This window comes from Haliotis rufescens, unplaced genomic scaffold, assembly GCF_023055435.1.
Source record: "Haliotis rufescens isolate VD_foot unplaced genomic scaffold, xgHalRufe1.0.p SCAF_22, whole genome shotgun sequence".
Classification (NCBI taxonomy): Eukaryota; Metazoa; Mollusca; class Gastropoda; order Lepetellida; family Haliotidae; genus Haliotis; species Haliotis rufescens.
In genome coordinates this window covers 1,534,426-1,553,212 of record NW_025963913.1, presented here as the reverse complement: position 1 = coordinate 1,553,212, position 18,787 = coordinate 1,534,426, and the positions used below count along the sequence as shown (strand labels likewise).

Sequence of the window (18,787 nt, the reverse complement as noted above, 5' to 3'; positions counted from 1 at the left end):
ACCGTCAGATAGACGTGTTACCATAGCTGAACTTGAGGAAGACACAGGTCTAAGCCATGGATCCATTGAAACTATTATTCATGAACATTTACAGATAAATAGAATATCTGGTCGTGGGTGCCAAAGTTTCTAAATTCTGATAAAAGACCTGACATTGCCAGAGAATATGTAGAGCTTATTGAGAAGGATTTTGTCAAATTAAAAAAGAGATCAGTAACGGGTGATGAAACATGGGTCTACCACTATGATCCCGAGTCAAAACGTCAATCCATGGAATGGCACTATTCCACTTCTCCGTCACCAAAGAAATTCAAGTCTTCAAGATCAGTGAAGAAATTTATGGCCACTGTATTCTGGGATGCAAAGGGTGTGATACTTGCTGATTATTTTGAAAGTCAAAAGACGATTATCGGTGCTTACTGTGCTGATTTGCTTCATGACCTGCGAGATACTATCAAAGAAAAGTGACGATGAATGCTGACTGCTGGAGTTCTACTCTTTCATAACAATGCCTCTTCTCACACCTCTCGACTTGCAAAGGCTGCTGTGCGACAGTGTGGGTTGAAGAACTTCCTCACCCTCCATACTCGCCAGACCTGGCACCAAGTGATTACCATCTGTTTCCTAAACTGAAGGAACACCTTCGTGGTAACCACTACGACAACAACGATGACCTCAAAGCTGCCGTGAATGGATTTTTCAGGGTGGCTACAGAAAACTTCTCCCTGACTGGAATTGAAAAGCTTACTATCGACATGACAAGTGTATTGTAAAGCAGGGAGAATAAGCAGTAAAATAAAATTAAAAACACTTTCACAATTGTTGGGTTTGCTTGTTAGGCTTAGAACTTTTTGATCAGCCCTCCTGCAATAAACAATTATATATAACCAGCAACCAAAGTTAGGCCACCATACTAGGGAACATGGGGACATATGGAACCCCGCAGGATTTACACCATCCCCTTAGTCACTGGTGATTATTGAGACGGGGTTAGCCAGAGATTTTTACAAACAAATTATTCTACAATTAAAACACTGGTCGACATTACATACTTTGAATGACGTGGGGTAACACACCCCTTCAAGGGGGGCAAGTATTTTGCGCTACGTCAACCCCTATCAAGGGCACAGCCACCATAACGATAGAACAGTACAAGGGCCAGTTGGTCCCCAGCGACCCATGCCTGTTTTGGAAGCCGATCTAAATGAGGATTGGGTGGTCACAGTGTGTGTGACGATTGATATTGTGTGAGATCGTTGCCCATGCTATCAAGCTGCAATTTGTCTCATAGAGACTTGATTATATGCAGACGGACATCATGTAACTGAAATATTTTGACCGTAGCGTAAAACAACATTCCCTCACTCTCACTGTCAGCCATTCATAGCCTATTCAAGATTATATTTGTACATTGGGCGTCGCGTACCCTACATGTACTATCCAAGGTAAGGCTAAAGTACTTACTTTGTGTCAACATTTTTATCATTATCTAATCATTTTACAAGACGACACTACAAATGACTCCTTTAAGTGAAATGAAAATAATATATGACTTTTCAGGGTTGTACATTCCTCAAGCGCAGATACAGCATTGTGTTAAAAGGGGCTTAAAATAGAAAAAAGATGAATGCCAATTTATTAATAAGGTAAATCAATTGCACTTTGCATTTGTAAGTCAAATAACGTTTTGTAAATACATGTCACCAAATAATTCAGGCATATATTATTTATACATTCACATGATGACGTAGTAGTAGAAAGAGAAGTGGGTACATGAGAGACGTTGCCTCCATTCTGGATCCGCGAGACCGCCTCCGTAGTTTAGTGGTAGAGCGTTTACCCGGAGAGCGGATCGATCCAGGGATCGATGCCCACGGCCGTCATATAGTGGGCTAGCACTATAACATTAGTCCTGACTAGTACACACACACACACTATATATATATAAGTGCAATAATCTCGAACACGACGTTAAAACCCATTTAACATCACCTCTGGATCCGCGATGTCGTGTAGGTTTTCCACAGTGATCGATCGAATCGCCCACATAAGACATACATCCTTTACGGTCGAAATACCACCATTCATCTCCGTTGGCAGCGTTTCTGACACATAGGACCTAGATGTCAAGAGGTTATGGGAAGCTGGAACGTCATTTTCTTTCTTATTTTACCTTACAAAATATTCTGCAACGAACCCCTGTGCCAAACACAGAACACATTTATCTGATGTACTGTGGAACTCGGAACAACCTGGTCTTTATCATCTGGTGTATCAGTTGTTCGGGGAATTGTCTATGTTAGCTGTAACAGATTTGACATAATGTGACCTTTTCTGGACTAAACTACCGGACAAAAGAAAGCATACGCCCATGTTAGATGGTGGCTTAAAATGAAACAAACAAGAAATGGTTAGTCGATTGTGATGTATTTGATACGGGTATCATAGTTGTGTTGTGGACCTTGAATTTGCAGTGTTCGGCGACTGTTGTCAGCACAGAAACGTTTTGAAAATGCTTGTAATTGTTTGGTCAAATCCAGTTTTCAAGAGTATACTTTCCTTTGATCTGCAGGTTACTTTTAGGCGTCCGAACGCCTTTAATATTCTTGAGAGGATTGTGGGATTATTGTCTAAGACGGAATACTTTGAGTCAACATACAAAACTTCGGAGCTTACAGTTCTTTTCGTCCCACAACACATTCGTTTTCAGGGCATCTAACACGTCGAGTAAGAGATCTATTTTGGTTGGTAAATCCTGGGGACAAATTATTTGGCCTGGCAATTCCCTCTACTCTTGACACAGACAAGGACACAGACCTATCAGAATATATTTTTCACAGAGAAACGTCAAGAACAGAGTTGAAGCGATGTTTAAATGAGTTCATTCCTATCCGTGTCCTACTGCGTTCGACACGTGTAGCTTAACACCCAAGGCAAATCTCCAGGACAATATACCAATGTTCATACGCCCTCGTTGTCACCGTTTTGAAGTCTTACTTAATGTTTTAATTGCTGTTGGCGCAACTCTGGGACGTCTCAGGGAGACCTGGTTCAGGACCACAAACATCCTAAAGTTGGGCAACAGTTCGTGCTGTCTCTGTACTGTCAAGAGCATAAGGGCACACCATTAGTTATATCCCACCATACATATGTACATATGTTGCTTATCAAATACACAGCGGGCTGGCTATTTGTGACGGTATTACGCGTATATTTTGGACATCACTATTGCCACAAAAACGTCCGTGTATTGGGAAATAATTGTATATTTATTTATTTTGCAATTAAAAAGGACAGTAACAAGGGATATTCACATTGGTGCCTCTATCTCAGAAATCCAAATACAATACAATAGACATAGGTTGATCTATAGGCCAATGTGCACAATTATTCTTGGCGAAACCCTCATTGATACCAAGGTGAAAGTTTGTATTAATCATTTTGGTATAATAAACATGTTGATCGAGTTTGGCCCTTGCTTCTATTTCGTTATGCATTTGTTCAAATGAGGTTAGTTTCAAGAACATAAACAAGCATAGATGAACCGTTTTATATATCGTTCCAAACTTTGTATACCTATCGGCCAAGTTCAGGCAAGTTGTTTGCTTTTCGAAGATCAAACGAGTTTCTTTTCATTATTTCTCCATGAAATTTTGCAAGTGTAATACGCTAGTTAGGAGTGGTGGCCATCCTGCCACAGATAATTAATTTTATGTATTTACAATTGTAAGCATGCAAGGGTGGCGAGGATATGATGATCCTGTCGCCTTGTTATCTACGGTTTGTCATTGTATTATCCGTGCTCGAGTGTTTAACATAACCGGGACATGTCTTTGACCAGTACTACTTTAGACTTTCCTCGTCATGATATAACCGAAATACTGCTCAAAGCGGAATTAAAAAGACTCCACCTTCACATAAACAACAGCATAATGGGACAAGTTCAAGAACCGACTAACACTCTTTTATCGCCGTTACATTACAGAGGTAACACATGGGTTAAGGATCCAACAGACACTCACTAATCACCGTTACATTACAGTGGTGACACATGGGGTTAAGGATTCCACTAACACTCACTAATCACATTACAGTGATGACACATGGGGTTCAAGAACCTACCAACACTCACTAATCACCGTTACATTGCAGTAATGACACATGGGGTTCAAGAACCTACCAACACTCACTTATCACCGTTACATTGCAGTGATGACACATGGGGTTCAAGAACCTACCAACACTCACTAATCACCGTTACATTGCAGTGATGACACATGGGGTTCAAGAACCTACCAACACTCACTAATCACCGTTACATTGCAGTGATGACACATGGGGTTCAAGAACCTACCAACACTCACTTATCACCGTTACATTACAGTGATGACACATGGGGTTCAAGGAACTACCAACACTCACTAATCACCGTTACATTACAGTGATGACACATGGGGTTCAAGAACCTACCAAAACTCACTAATCACCGTTACATTACAGTGATGACACATGGGGTTCAAGAACCTACCAACACTCACTAATCACCGTTACATTACAGTGATGACACATGGGGTTCAAGAACCTACCAACACTCACTAATCACCGTTACATTACAGTGATGACACATGGGGTTCAAGAACCTACCAACACTCACTAATCATCTTTCCATTACAGTAATGACACATGGGGTTCAAGAACCTACCAACACTCACTAATCACCGTTACATAACAGTGATGACACACGGGGTTCAAGAACCTACCAACACTTTGTCATCACCTTTACATTACAGTGGTCACACCCGGGGTTTAAGAACCTACCAACACTCACTAATCACCGTTACATTGCAGTGATGACACATGGGGTTCAAGAACCTACCAACACTCACTAATCACCGTTACATTACAGTGATGACACATGGGGTTTAAGGAACTACCAACACTCACTAATCATCTTTACATTACAGTGATGACAAATGGGGTTCAAAAACCTACCAACACTCACTAATCATCGTTACATTACAGGGATGACAAATGGGGTTCAAGGAACTACCAAAACTCACTAATCACCGTTACATTACAGTGATGACAAATGGGGTTCAAAAACCTACCAACACTCACTAATCATCGTTACATTACAGTGATGACAAATGGGGTTCAAGGAACTACCAACACTCACTAATCACCGTTACATTACAGTGATGACAAATGGGGTTTAAGGAACTACCAACTCTCACTAATCATCTTTACATTTCAGTGATGACAAATGGAGTTCAAGGGACTACCAACACTCACTAATCACCATTACATAACAGTGATGACAAATGGGGTTCAAGAACCTACCAACACTCACTAATCATCTTTACGTTACAGTGATGACAAATGGGGTTCAAAAACCTACCAACACTCACTAATCATCGTTACATTACAGTGATGGCACATGGGGTTCAAGGAACTACCAACACTCACTAATCACCGTTACATTACAGTGATGACAAATGGGGTTAAAAAAACTACCAACACTCACTAATCATCGTTACATTACAGTGATGACACATGGGGTTCAAGGAACTACCAACACTCGTCTTACTCGATTTCAAATTTAAAAACTAATTAGAAATCCTTCGACTTTGCGTTCAGTCGCTTGAGTTGAAAACCAATGTAGTTTCTACACGAATATTTGAAAGTACTTTTGCCATTTGATTGAAAAACAATAATGAAAATATTTGTATCAGCTTAATCATTGGAATAATTTCAGCGCAAATTCGACAAGTTATTGCTGTGGCCACAGCAGCGCCGACAGGTGTTGATTTTGTAAAACGTTCTTTGTTGGTCTATCGATTTGTACGATACTCCACTCATATTTCAGCACAGAAAAGTAGGCATGAAATGGCAAGGTTGGAAACCTGACTTTCATATAGGCTAGTGGACACACTTGCCTCGGGAAGATGAACTATTATTTGCAGATACGTTATGTTTTTATCTTACTTTGGATTATCTCAAAGGGCAGTGTATGTTGTTCAGCATGGAGTCGGGCGAGGGACGGTACTGTTAGCTATCGATTCTATATGTATGTGATTCACTGTGGCGATTAACAATATTTCGGACGTGAGGTCTGTGATCTTCGGAATGTTGAAATGTTGATTCGAAACACACAGTTTAACAGGGGCGGTCGGGTAGCCTAGTGGTTAAAGCGTTCGCTCGTCCCCCGAAGACCCGGGTTCGATTCCCGACATGGGTACAATGTGTGAAGCCCATTTCTGGTGTCCCCCGCCGTGATGTTGCTGGAATATTGCTAAAAGCGGCGTAAAATCATACTCACTCACTCACTCACAGTTTAACAAAATGAAAGGGCAGTGTCTGAAAACAAATACAATTATAATTTATGTGAAACACACTCCACCTTACAAGTCATCAATGATCATCATGTTGATTTAGGGTTCTCCAACGATCTCAGCTACTTAAGATTGTTCCAGCTAAATTGTAAATTTCGATTGTAGCTTACAATAGGTTTGTGCGAGTGTTCCTACTTTTATGAAACCAACAGATGTGAGTGTGCCGCTGACAAACACATGCATGCTCCACATGCTCCAGTAGGATAATTAAACAGTGCCCTTGAAAGGTGGAACTACTACTTCTACTACTACTACTACTACTACTACTACTACTACTACTACTACTACTACTACCACCATCACTACAACTACCACTCTACTACTACTGCTACTACTACTACTACTACTACAACTACCACCATCACTACAACTACCACTCTACTACTACTACTGCTATTACTACTACTACTACTACTACTACTACTACTACTACTACCACTACCAGTAATTATAATAAACCGACAGATTCATTTCTATAACCAAAAAAAATCGCTACTAAAAAGTCCGTTGCATGATTTCGATTTAACTGAGGGGCAAAAAAACCGTGCCAAGTTATATTTGTTTGTTATTGAAAATTAAATAAAAACACCTGTTAAATTTGATCATGTCTATTAGCATCAGTCATTCCTGCGACAGTTTGTAAAAAGTAATCTGTGGCTGTGTAGTGTAGTGTAAAAGCATGTAATGAAGACTAAGGATTTAATAAATTTGCAACACCATGACCCCTGCCATGTTTGAAATGTTGTACATATGTGCCGATGAATTTTTTTTTACTAATTTTCAAAGATAAGATTTCAAAGATACTCATCAGCAGTTGTGTATTATGCGATTTTTTTCTCATTTTTTAAAGAAAAAGTTTTACATGAACTTATATTAAAAAAGATAAAACCTAGTGGAACTAGTCTTTGAGTGCTGACTAAGCGCCCGTACAGTTAAATTTTTGGATTTAATATCACTAGCGTAAGGTACTTTCAATTGAAAATCAAACATATTAAATCAACTGAGAGGTTTAGTTTTTTTCTCCCCAGTTTAAATCATAAGCATGTGTTTAAGAACCTCTGTCAGGTAGTGGTGATACGAGGTGTTCGCGAAAACCACATTATCATTACCAGTGATTCTCCAGGTTGTGGTTTGATATATTCACTTATAAATTGTTCAGAGCTCCATTTCCATAATGCGTGATGCTTCATATTTCAAGACCTCGAAATATGCCCGCAAGCATCTCAATATCAGTACATTTCGTCGAAGAAGTCTAATTGTCTAGACAAAGAAATCATACACATATTTAAAAAAAAAGTAAAGACGCCCACAATTAATTGAAAAAGTGTCACCTGATTGTAAAGGGCGCCGATATGACATCCATCAAAAACCACATCGTTTGATGTCAAGGTCCAGATTGGCCCACTAATGTAGATAGACAGAAACACTCGCAACGTTAAATGACAAGGCAGATGACGAAGACAAAAAGAGGAGGTCGTAGATATGGTCCTTGTCGCCGCGGGCTGCATACAACGTTGTACCTAAATCATTCCCTGCTCGCTGCAAGACAACATAGGCTAACACCTTGAAACATCGTGACTGAAGACGAAGGACTTGGTTGGAAGACGGTTGCCAGCGACATTTTCAGCACTTCGGGCACTGGAGCCGAACACTCTTCAGCTCGTCCACTTTTGTTAGTGTGTAATTGTGAAATGTGAAGCATGAATATACAGAACTTAAGTGTAGTTTGTCTCTGCCTGTGTTTGAAAGTCGTTGCGAGTCGAATGAGGCTGAACAATCATGGATATGAAAGAGTTATTATATCGATCGGAAATCACGTGAGGGAGGACCCTTTGTTGATAAAGCGCTTACAGGTAAATTCATTTATTTTTTCATTTGTTAGAACTGTCTTCATGTCAGGGTGTGCCCATTGAGATGGATGGATACAATGGTTGTCCGGGATCATTATCCACACGCAAATCGACCTTTGATGAAAATTGAGAGTTAAGTAAATTGCACTGCCACCTCTTTTGTCCGGAAACCCGTTAATCCGGACACTTACATAACGTTTTCACATTGTCTTTATTCCATAGCAATGATTCATATATCCACAATCCGGACATATGTCAATCGAAACAATTTCACTTGTCACGGTGCCTGTCGGATTGACAGGGTTTTGTTTAATAGTAATGTTTTATTCAATGTCTAAAGCTGCACAGGCCAGACATTCTTGAGGATGATGAACAAAGGTCACCTTGCTTGTGAGTGCTATTATTGTTCAACCGCCTCAAGACAACTCACCATACTTTGTATTACCGCATAGACGAACACTCTGGGGAGTATGTAGGCTATGACTGAAGGCTGACAGTTTATCGGGGAGTAAAACTGCATTTAATGTTATACTGAGGCATTTGATATAACTACGAATGCAGTAATAAGAAGGTGAGCAGATATATGTAACGCAGCACAAAAATGTCAGAATTAAATAAAGAATAATTCAAATGAAAATAACGAAAATTTATTTCCCTCCACTAATTATTTTGAAATAACACCTTCAGATACGAGCATAGCATATGTGGAAAGATGTGTACATTAAGATACACAATAATATAATCTCAGATACACATAGACTTCAAATCCCGTGAACATTCCTGTTTAGATATGATCTTTAGCAACCAATGCTTGTCGAAAGAGGCGACTTGGTTGATGCATGTCATCGTATCCCAATTGCGTGGATCGATACTTCTGATGTCAATCACTGGATTGTCTGGTCCAGACTCGATTATTCACAGACCGCCGTCATATAGCTGGAATATTGCTGAGGGCGGCGTTAAACAACAAACCAAACCTACGAACTTCAGTGAGTGATATATTTTCAATACAACATACATGAAATTAAAATACTTGATATCTAAAATAGTACCATCTGAATCAGGAAATAATTAATCAGTATCTCGTAAATCCTCATCTGGATTTATTAAAAGAAGAAGAAAGGTTTGTGTATGTGAAAGGTTTGTAAAACCTTTTAAAAAAACCAGGTCAAATGAAAAAGATCATGGTCGCCAACAATAAGAGTGAGTGAGTCTGGTTTTACGCCGCTTTTAGCAATATTCCTGCAATATCAAGGCGGGGGACACCAGAAATGGGCTTCAGTTTTCCTGATTTTTAAAACGTCCACTTGGCAGTATAAATTGACAACGATGTCTTTGCGCAGGCGTTTAATAATATAGTTTATCTCAAATTCAAAAGTGTATATTATTTGGTATTACTAAATTATAAGATGGCATATGACTGGATGTCACATACAATATGTCCTACCTTTGATCAGAATCTAGCTTCTAGTAAACAGTTTACCCTGAAAACACTTAGTTTTAAAAAGAATTAGATGTTGAAGCCCTCTTATACATTAATAATACATTTATATAATTTGTATACGTACATGTAACCACTCTGTCTCTTTGTCAATGACTAGTTCTATTGTTTGGGCACGCGTTTCTTGACACGTGACGACATTTTCATAAATAAAATTATCATGAAAGGCTGAACATTTGAATAAACCATTTGAAATCAAATATGTAACGATGTGTTTGGATAGAGACTAATTCGGACATGATACTGAAAGTAATTGTGAAGAAAATTTGAGAGGCAACGACCCCGTGGAAATTCGGGGATGCATTTGATCCCCTAGGAACCTTGCTGGCGTAAGAGGCGATTTTTGATGCTCATGCTTTCAGACATTGGTTTTTATATAGACTCGATTTTTTACAGGTTGCCGCAATATAGTTTGGTTACTGCGACGAAAAGTAACATTCACATACTGACTGACTGACTCACTCATCTACTCACTGGAGATATAGAGCTTATTTTACTCACATGTGTGTCATACTGATTTTACGAAACGAGTGTCAGAATTCTTGTATTTCCCGAGCGAGAGTGAGGGTAATACATGAATTCTTACACGAGCTCCGCCAAATCAGTATGACACACATGTGAGTGTAATAATTTCCTTATTACCCATTATTTCTTAAAGCCTCGAGGTCCCCTTTAGAAAAATGCACTGATCACCACCGCTGTCCCAGAAAACCACGATTTGTCGAATGAAGTTAAAAACCTTACGTCACAATAAGATTCGAATGACATCAACATACTTGCACTAGTTCACACACGAATTATACTCGGTTATTTCCAACTCTATGGGTAATAAACAACTATATCATCAATAACACATATAACGACGAATGTTTCGAAACGAATACCAGATTTTAGACGTAATTAAGTAAAGGTAACGAATCACAGTGTGTGTTCAATCCTGTCAATTGTTTCAATCCAAAACCATACGAGACGTCGACGTTCAAATCCACCCAGTCGGCCCCAAAGCCTCCAAACTCTATCGGCAAACGTGTTCTTCTTGTTCGAGTAATTTACCGATAATAACTCATCAAATACGTCCATACTTTCATGTACAAGCTTTGTCTCTGATACGGTGACATCTCAAATATACAGGCATCCGTAAATGATAAACCTACATGAAGGGACATCAAAGACAGGACTGGTATCCCAACCATGGTCAATATCAACAGGAGTCGCAATATGGCTGACATAATGCCGATGTGACGTTAAATTTTAACTTACACACTCATGATCAATATCATCATGAACTAGAACTTGTCATCCCTGCTCGTATAAATAACATCCCAGGCAAAATAACCTGCCAAAAAATGGTGTCTAAAATGAAATAAACAAGAAATGGTTATTCGATGGTGATGTATTTGATATGGTAATCATAGATGTGTTTTGGGCCTCTTCAGTTTTCAGCCTTGTAACATTTTCTGAACGTTTTGTAGGTTTTTGGTCAGATCAAAATTTCTTTTCTCCGTCAGTTTATATTCCCGTCATGTTCAAAGCACAATGAAAAACAGCGCGATTGCCACAATAATAATATGGACTGGTTGTCTGTATAATATCATATATAAATGTGAGCTGTTGGACACCCAGCTTTACATTGCACACCAACTTTTCTCTGGTGTGTTTTGCCTTGCTTTATTAATGGCTTTATGTTTGGTTGTTGATGGACGCATGACGTCAGTAACACTCCTAGCTGTCAACACGAACTAGTGTGTCAAGTGGTGAGGTGAAATGCGGTTACACGTCGCGCCTAGGATTATTTCACTTATATAGCACGCACGTGTGTGTCTGGCTGCTTGTACTAGTCCAGATTGATGCCGATTTAAAGTGCTAACCCACCATGCCGTAGTTTAACATGAATATCCCACTTAGACACAGTGTACTTGTCCTTGTTGCCCTGCCAGGCAGGGTAACAACAAGTACCATCTTTAAACGTATTTTGGTACGACGCGGCCGGGGATCGAACCCCGGACCTTTCGGTCTCCGGACAGACGCTGTATCAATAGACCACGGAGGCGGTCGTGTGTCAAGTGGAGGTTGATCAGAAACACTCACGAACAATGTACCATGATGATCCTTCCAGATAAGTCTGTAACACTGTAAATTAACTGATTGAACGCACACCTTATTTTCTTAAAATGTCCTAATTATCGTCCAAGTAAAGCTTCATTGCATAACAATATATTATCTGCTTGAAGTCATTTTGCGATCCAGACAGGTATTTCTTGCTAGTTAATACTTAAGATCTTTATATTTAAAGGCGTACAAAATTAATTTTATCAATAAAAAAATTTAATCAACATTGTTATTTGCTCTAATTTGTAGTACTATTCATAGACATCCCGTATTTTACATTTGCATGGAATATGCATGGAATGACACCCTGAATAATACTCCACCACAGGCATTCGACAGGCATACTACACCAAGTTCATTATGTAAATTGGTGATCTTAAACACTACACAGAAGTTTATAAACGTGTTTGAATTTTAATGTTGAATGTTTTAATGTTAACGATGACGTATACCGCTTTTAAAATATTGATTTAAATTGAAAGCCCGCCATGAAATAGTTTAATATTGCTGACGAGTACCAGTTACCCTATTCATTCATCATTGTAAGCAGTGTTCGCGATTCGCTGTGCAGAGTTGCGTCCCTTGGGCACGCCAGGAACCTATGATTGTGGGTTCGAATCCCGGTTCGCCCGAACTATGTTTCTAGGTTTATCAGCACCATACCAGTGCTCGTGGGTTTCACCGAAGTGGTAAACGTCTGAGACCTGATTCACTTCACGGCATTCCTCCCACATTAAGCTGACACGCTTTGATATAACTGAAATAATGTTAAAAGCGGCGTTAAACACAACTCACTCACTCACTCACTCATATGTCCAGGACAACAACTTCTATGTCACCTGTCACCCTCAACTAACTGTTGACCAACGAGACAGGCATGCTTATTACTCCCAGCTGACCTCAATGAAAGTGTGACTGACCTTACACATTGCCGAAGCTTACACGATAGTCAATGAAACATTTTTAATGTTCTTGGTCTATGAGATGCCCATTACACACGCCAACTCAGACAAAACACACCTCTGCTCACATTAAAAACAATTACACACACACTTCCTCACACGTCACATACATTTATTCAACAGATACCATCTCGGACAACCCACATCTGTTCTCGCACAAAGCACACCTATTCACGCAACAGACACATGACACCTGAAACAACAAGAACATATACTCACACATACACATAAACACACTTATACTCATACAAAACAAACACTTCCATGTCACACACATATTTACCCACACAACACACACACCTCATCAACTCACACAATACATACAACTACGCTCACAACACACACACACACACACAATCTACGCTCAAAACACACACACACACACACACACACACACACACACACACACACACACACACACTAACACTAACACACACTAACACACACACACTAACATACACACACTAACACACACACACACAAGCTAACACACACACACACATATGCATAAGACCGTCAACACACACACACAAACATAAGACCATCAACACAAACTAGCATAAGACTGGCAATACACACAAGCAAAAGACACATACAAACATAAAGCCGCCAATTAAGCACAAGCATATGTTAGTTAACACACACACACACACACACACACACACACACACACACACACACACACACACACACACACACACACACGCACACACACACACGCACATGCGTAAGACCGTCAACACACACACAAACATAAGACCATCAACACAAACTAGCATAAGACAGTCAATACACACAAGCAAAAGACACATACAAACATAAAGCCGTCATTTAAGCACAAGCATATGTCAGTAAACACACACAAATAAATAACACCTGAAACACACACATGCATAATAAGATCGTTAACACACACAAACATAAGACCGTCAACACACACAAACATAAGACCGTCAACACACACAATCATACGGCCGTCAACACACAAACATAAGACCGTCAACACACACAAACATAGACCGTCAACACACACAACCATACGGCCGTCAACACACACAAACATGATAACGTCTACACAGACACACATAGCCGTATTCTAGACGTATTCTAGGCAAGGATCACACTGGACTGTAAGTGTCACGAACGGCACATAAACAAATGATGAACTGTGTTCTTTTGGTTTTTATGACAAGGTAAGTAGCAGTTTTATGTCGTCAGTGGTAGTAAGATGGGTAAGACCTTGTGTTTGATTAAAACATTTAACCTAAATGCATATATAAAACATGCGGCGACATAACAGAATTTCTGCGGCCGTGTTCTTGTTAAGTCGTTTGTTATTTTGAAACGAGCAATAAACAAGAGCCACATGTGTGTATTATTATGTAAGACTGCGCCTGTTCCTTGCATGTGTCAGTACGATCAGAATAACATTGCTGGGGAGGTTATGTCCCACAACATGACATGTATATAGAGTAACGCGAATTGCAGCCCTCCTCGTCACCTGTGTCTCCTGTAGCCGTGACCATTACGTCACGTTACTGACTGAGTTATGTCACATTCTTTACAAGTCACGTGTGAGTTGGCGATTACGGTAACAATCGGTCACCAAATATGGGATTACAAGCAAATGAAAGTGTGTTACAGCCATGTTGACATACGTGAATGAAATACATGAAGTTAAACAGCCATACCATTGTGACATTTTTCGGATAGGGAGGGTACATATAATTTTTTTTTTAAAAATGTCAGATTTTCGTTTCATGTTCGTCTTAGGATTTATTTCTTTCCCAAGTTAATGATTGATGCTCTTGTTTCAAACCTTCCTTGTTTTGGTCGTATTTCTGTTCCGTTTAAAAATCATTTTCGTATAAAAACTGGAACTCTCCTACCTCACTTAATACAGAATCCTAGAATTCCAGACACAAACTAACCGATTACTTAATATTTCATACGTTTTGTGAAAACAACATATAAACAATTTTCAATCATGGATATGCATTTAGTCAGGTGATGGTACAATATTAAGCCCATCACAACGAAATATTTTCACCTTTTCGGGACATTACCTTGCGGTATTTTGAATACATTACATACTAGTACATGTCGCTCCGCAGTTCATACTTACCCTTAGGAATGTCAACTAATGTGTGTTATATTGCGGTCCGTGGCGTGGTGAGTACTGAGGGGAATAATACGAGGGGTGAGTCCCTGTACTGTTATGTCAAGGTGACATTTATCTTTGTTTATGTAAGAAAATGTACAACTTTATGGATAACAGCTTCTGTTTTATTGGATACAGCGACGTTTTCGATGAAGATTATTACACCGTTGTCTGAATACTCCAGTTGGATAACGGTGTAAGAATCTACATCGAAACGTCGCTGTTATAAACCAGAAGCTGTTATCCATAAATTTGCACGTGTTCTGACACACTCATCAACTTCAAGAATGGCAAGTAAACAGTTTTCTTTGTTTATGCCTTTGTTCTTCTTTGTTACTACTCAGACAATTAATGTGATCTTTGGCGCTGGACCTGCAAAACTCTCCAAATTAATGTGTTTTTTACGTTCAGTGTCTTACCGAATTCATATAATTTAGTTTTTTGGAATAAAACTGCGTTGAAATAAAAGATTACTACAAGAAGTTGCAAGTGATATCCAGCAACGAAACTCTTGTTCGAAGCTTTAGGTGCAATGGTAGTCCTTCTACTTCCATACAGCGTTACAATCTGGGGATAGGAAAAGTTAGATATCATAGAAGGAGTTCATTTAAACTTACTGTGTTGTGTTTCAAAAACAAATAGCTAGTAGCTACTCGTTTTTGAAACATAACCCCGAAACGTGATGTTGTATGGTGAATTGGGACGATCCTCTTACAGTTACAGTAGAGTGTATGAGCGAGCTGTTTCATTCTGGCATAACTTGCATCTGTGCATATACATTATCAGCTGCATGCACTACCATACACATATATGTTAACTGTCAATAAAGAAGCTGTTAACCGGTAATAATGTATTGAGAATGTATTACACAACCAAGGGGTTCTCTGTATGTGAACCCATGAGTGTTTTGAACGCAATGGTTGGTACCAATGGTTGAAAATACATTATTGAATCCACTGTCGAAGCGAATTCCAATGGATGTTATTTTTAGTCAACAAAGCTTGATTCTGTAATCAACCGTCGCTTAAAAAAACATCTATTGCTTTCAGAATCATTTTAATCCTGTATTTAAACCCCCAATCATAAATTATCAGTTGAAACCGGACGATGGCTAAACATTCCCTGGGAAGACCATCGATTTTAACTTTGTAAACATTTTGCTGTTGGAGATGAGTACTTGTGCGAAGCACTTCTCCAACAACGAAAAGTTCATATCAATGACAAATATCTTAAATTCCCAAAGCTATATACATTTAAACACTAGTGACTACTAACAGAGTCAAAGGAGAAGAAAGATCTCTCCAAATGCCTCAAATATGTAAATAATACAATTATTAAAAACGAATAATGTCAATTACTTATATATAAATGTAATTACATATATAACACCACTGTTACGTTCAGCTCATCCCATTCTTTATTTCAAGATATTCTGATTCTATTGGAAATATGTACACATGACATTGGTCCAAATTTGGACCATTCGTTCCTGCTGAAAAGAACGGTATGTCCATCTCAATGGTCGCGAGTACTTATAGTGACCTCTATGCTGACAAGTTTAAAATATTTATATCAGCTAATTCAAATTGTTCTTGTCATTACCACCATGAAGATCAACTCCAGTATTTTTTTACTCGTACCAACTGCACATGTAGTTTTTACTCTAAATGATATAATCTAAACTCTGTTCTTTATGGAAATGTTACAGAAAAGATCAATAAAGAAATATATTCATAATCCTTTATCAGCCTCTGGCAGAGTTCTATATTTTATCAAAGAGCAAATTATTCTCTCATGTATCTGATCTTTGCTTACAACGTTTTACTGATGAGTCAACAATTATATTTTTATGCATGTACGTTATTACTTACACGTGACTATACATTATAATAGCGGTAATAGCGGTATTAATGTAAGTCTTAACATGACTATCACGGGACCATTAGATAATCGATTTCAGTTTCAGCATTCCAATATGAATATATTTACACCTTGAAAACAGAAACAAATATACTTCGTGAGAAAAGTATTTCAGGAAAAATAGTTTTAAAGTTGTTTTTATAGTAAAATATATGGTCAGTGGTGCTTATTTTTTTGGAAGTGTATATTAATAGCTTTACATATTTTGAATAAATCCTACATATTCAGTTGGGGGAACGGGTGGCCCAGTCGTCTAAGGCGCCGTAATTCGCTGTGTAGAGTTGCGCCCCTTTGGCTCGCCAGAAACCTATGATCGCCGTGATATAACTGGAATACTGTTCATAGCGGCGTCGAACTTAACTCTTTCACTACATATGCAGTTATATAAGAGTAAACATGTCGCTTGTAAATCAGTTGACATTTAACAGAACAATAGATTCGAGTGTCAAGATTTCAGATCTAGTGCCGTTATTATCTTTGAACTGATTACAACTCAGTGATAAGAGGTTTTCATTGGTTTAGTTAAGTCACTCCTTCGCATACAGTAAACTACCGCGAGCCATGCGTCTCTTTAAACTTTCACAGTGCCATTACGTTGTTTTTTAAAGTCAAGTGTCAAACTTACGTCACGCAGCTTTAGCATATTTTATATGGGCGTTACAATTGTCAACGACAAAACATTAATGCCACCATTGACGTTCATTCCATCTATATCATTAATACATGAATCTTTGTTAATTTGTTCAAAACGAAAAAACCGATTTAACATACCAATATAATTTCAATTTCCTGCTTCTACATTTACCTGTTTCAAACTTTATGAAGTTAAATTGTCAGTGTCGATATGTTTTTGTTTTTATGTTCTTTAACAATATTGTTTAGCAATATTCCAGCAATATGACGTCGGTCTGTAAATAATCGAATCCCGCAGTGTTCTTGCTGAAATAATTCACATCTTTGTTTGTTGTTTAACGCCGCGGTCACCAATATTCGATCTATATGACTGCGATCTGTAAATAATAGTGTCTGGACTAAATAATCCAGTCATTGCCATCATGAGCATCTCCGCAATTTGGATACGATGACATGCCTCAACCAAGTCAGCGAGACTGGCCACACGATCGCCTATTTTGACAAGCATTGGTTGCTGAAGACGGAGCCTGACGCAAACGATATGTCTTAGTGGTCCGTGAACCACGTAAGAAGAAACGCCAGAGGCAAATGCTACTCATGCTAATTCTTACTGTTAAGCTCAATAATAAGATAGACACAATTTTATGGATAACAACTTCTTTAATACTGTAAAAAAGCGACGTTTCGGTATAGATCCTTATACCGTTGTCAAGCAAGACTGAATGAGGGACATAGTGCAGAATATATATAGCAAGTGGAGGATTAACAGTAGAGGATTACCAACGTATGCCCTTGTTGTTACTGGTAATCCTCTACTGGTAATCCTCTACTGTTAATCCTCCACTTGCTATATATATTCTGCACTATGTCCCTCATTCAGTCTTGCTTGACAACGGTATAAGGATCTATACCGAAACGTCGCTTTTTTACAGTATTAAAGAAGTTGTTATCCATAAAATTGTGTCTATCTTGTCATCCGCCAACTTCTAAGTAATGCCTATCAAACAAGGAAGCTCAATAATGTTTCATACTTACTTTTAAATTTTACATCTCTTGCCTATGATAAACATGTCAGGAAAATTTAATAGTTGGCAATGCTATTCATAATCACTAATCATACCATTCGTCACTATATGGCTGAGATACTGCCGATGTGGCGTTAAATTTTAACTCACTTACCAATCATACCAAGTAACTGTTTTTGCTGAATTAGCATCTAACCCTCATCATCACGCAGATCTATCATACTAATAATCAGT

At 38.7% G+C, this 18,787-nt stretch overlaps 1 protein-coding gene across 1 annotated transcript in view; it reads left to right on the top strand.

Annotated features, from left to right (window-relative positions):
• The first annotated feature begins 7,917 nt into the window (after window positions 1-7,917).
• The window catches only part of LOC124116595 (calcium-activated chloride channel regulator 1-like), a 41,189-nt gene continuing 30,319 nt past the window's right edge, over window positions 7,918-18,787 (top strand). Inside the window, exon 1 of the mRNA XM_046477988.2 lies at window positions 7,918-8,245. Within this exon, the coding sequence (XP_046333944.2) occupies window positions 8,093-8,245 (153 nt within the window). The 5' untranslated portion in view covers window positions 7,918-8,092. The remainder of the gene's footprint in view (window positions 8,246-18,787) is intronic.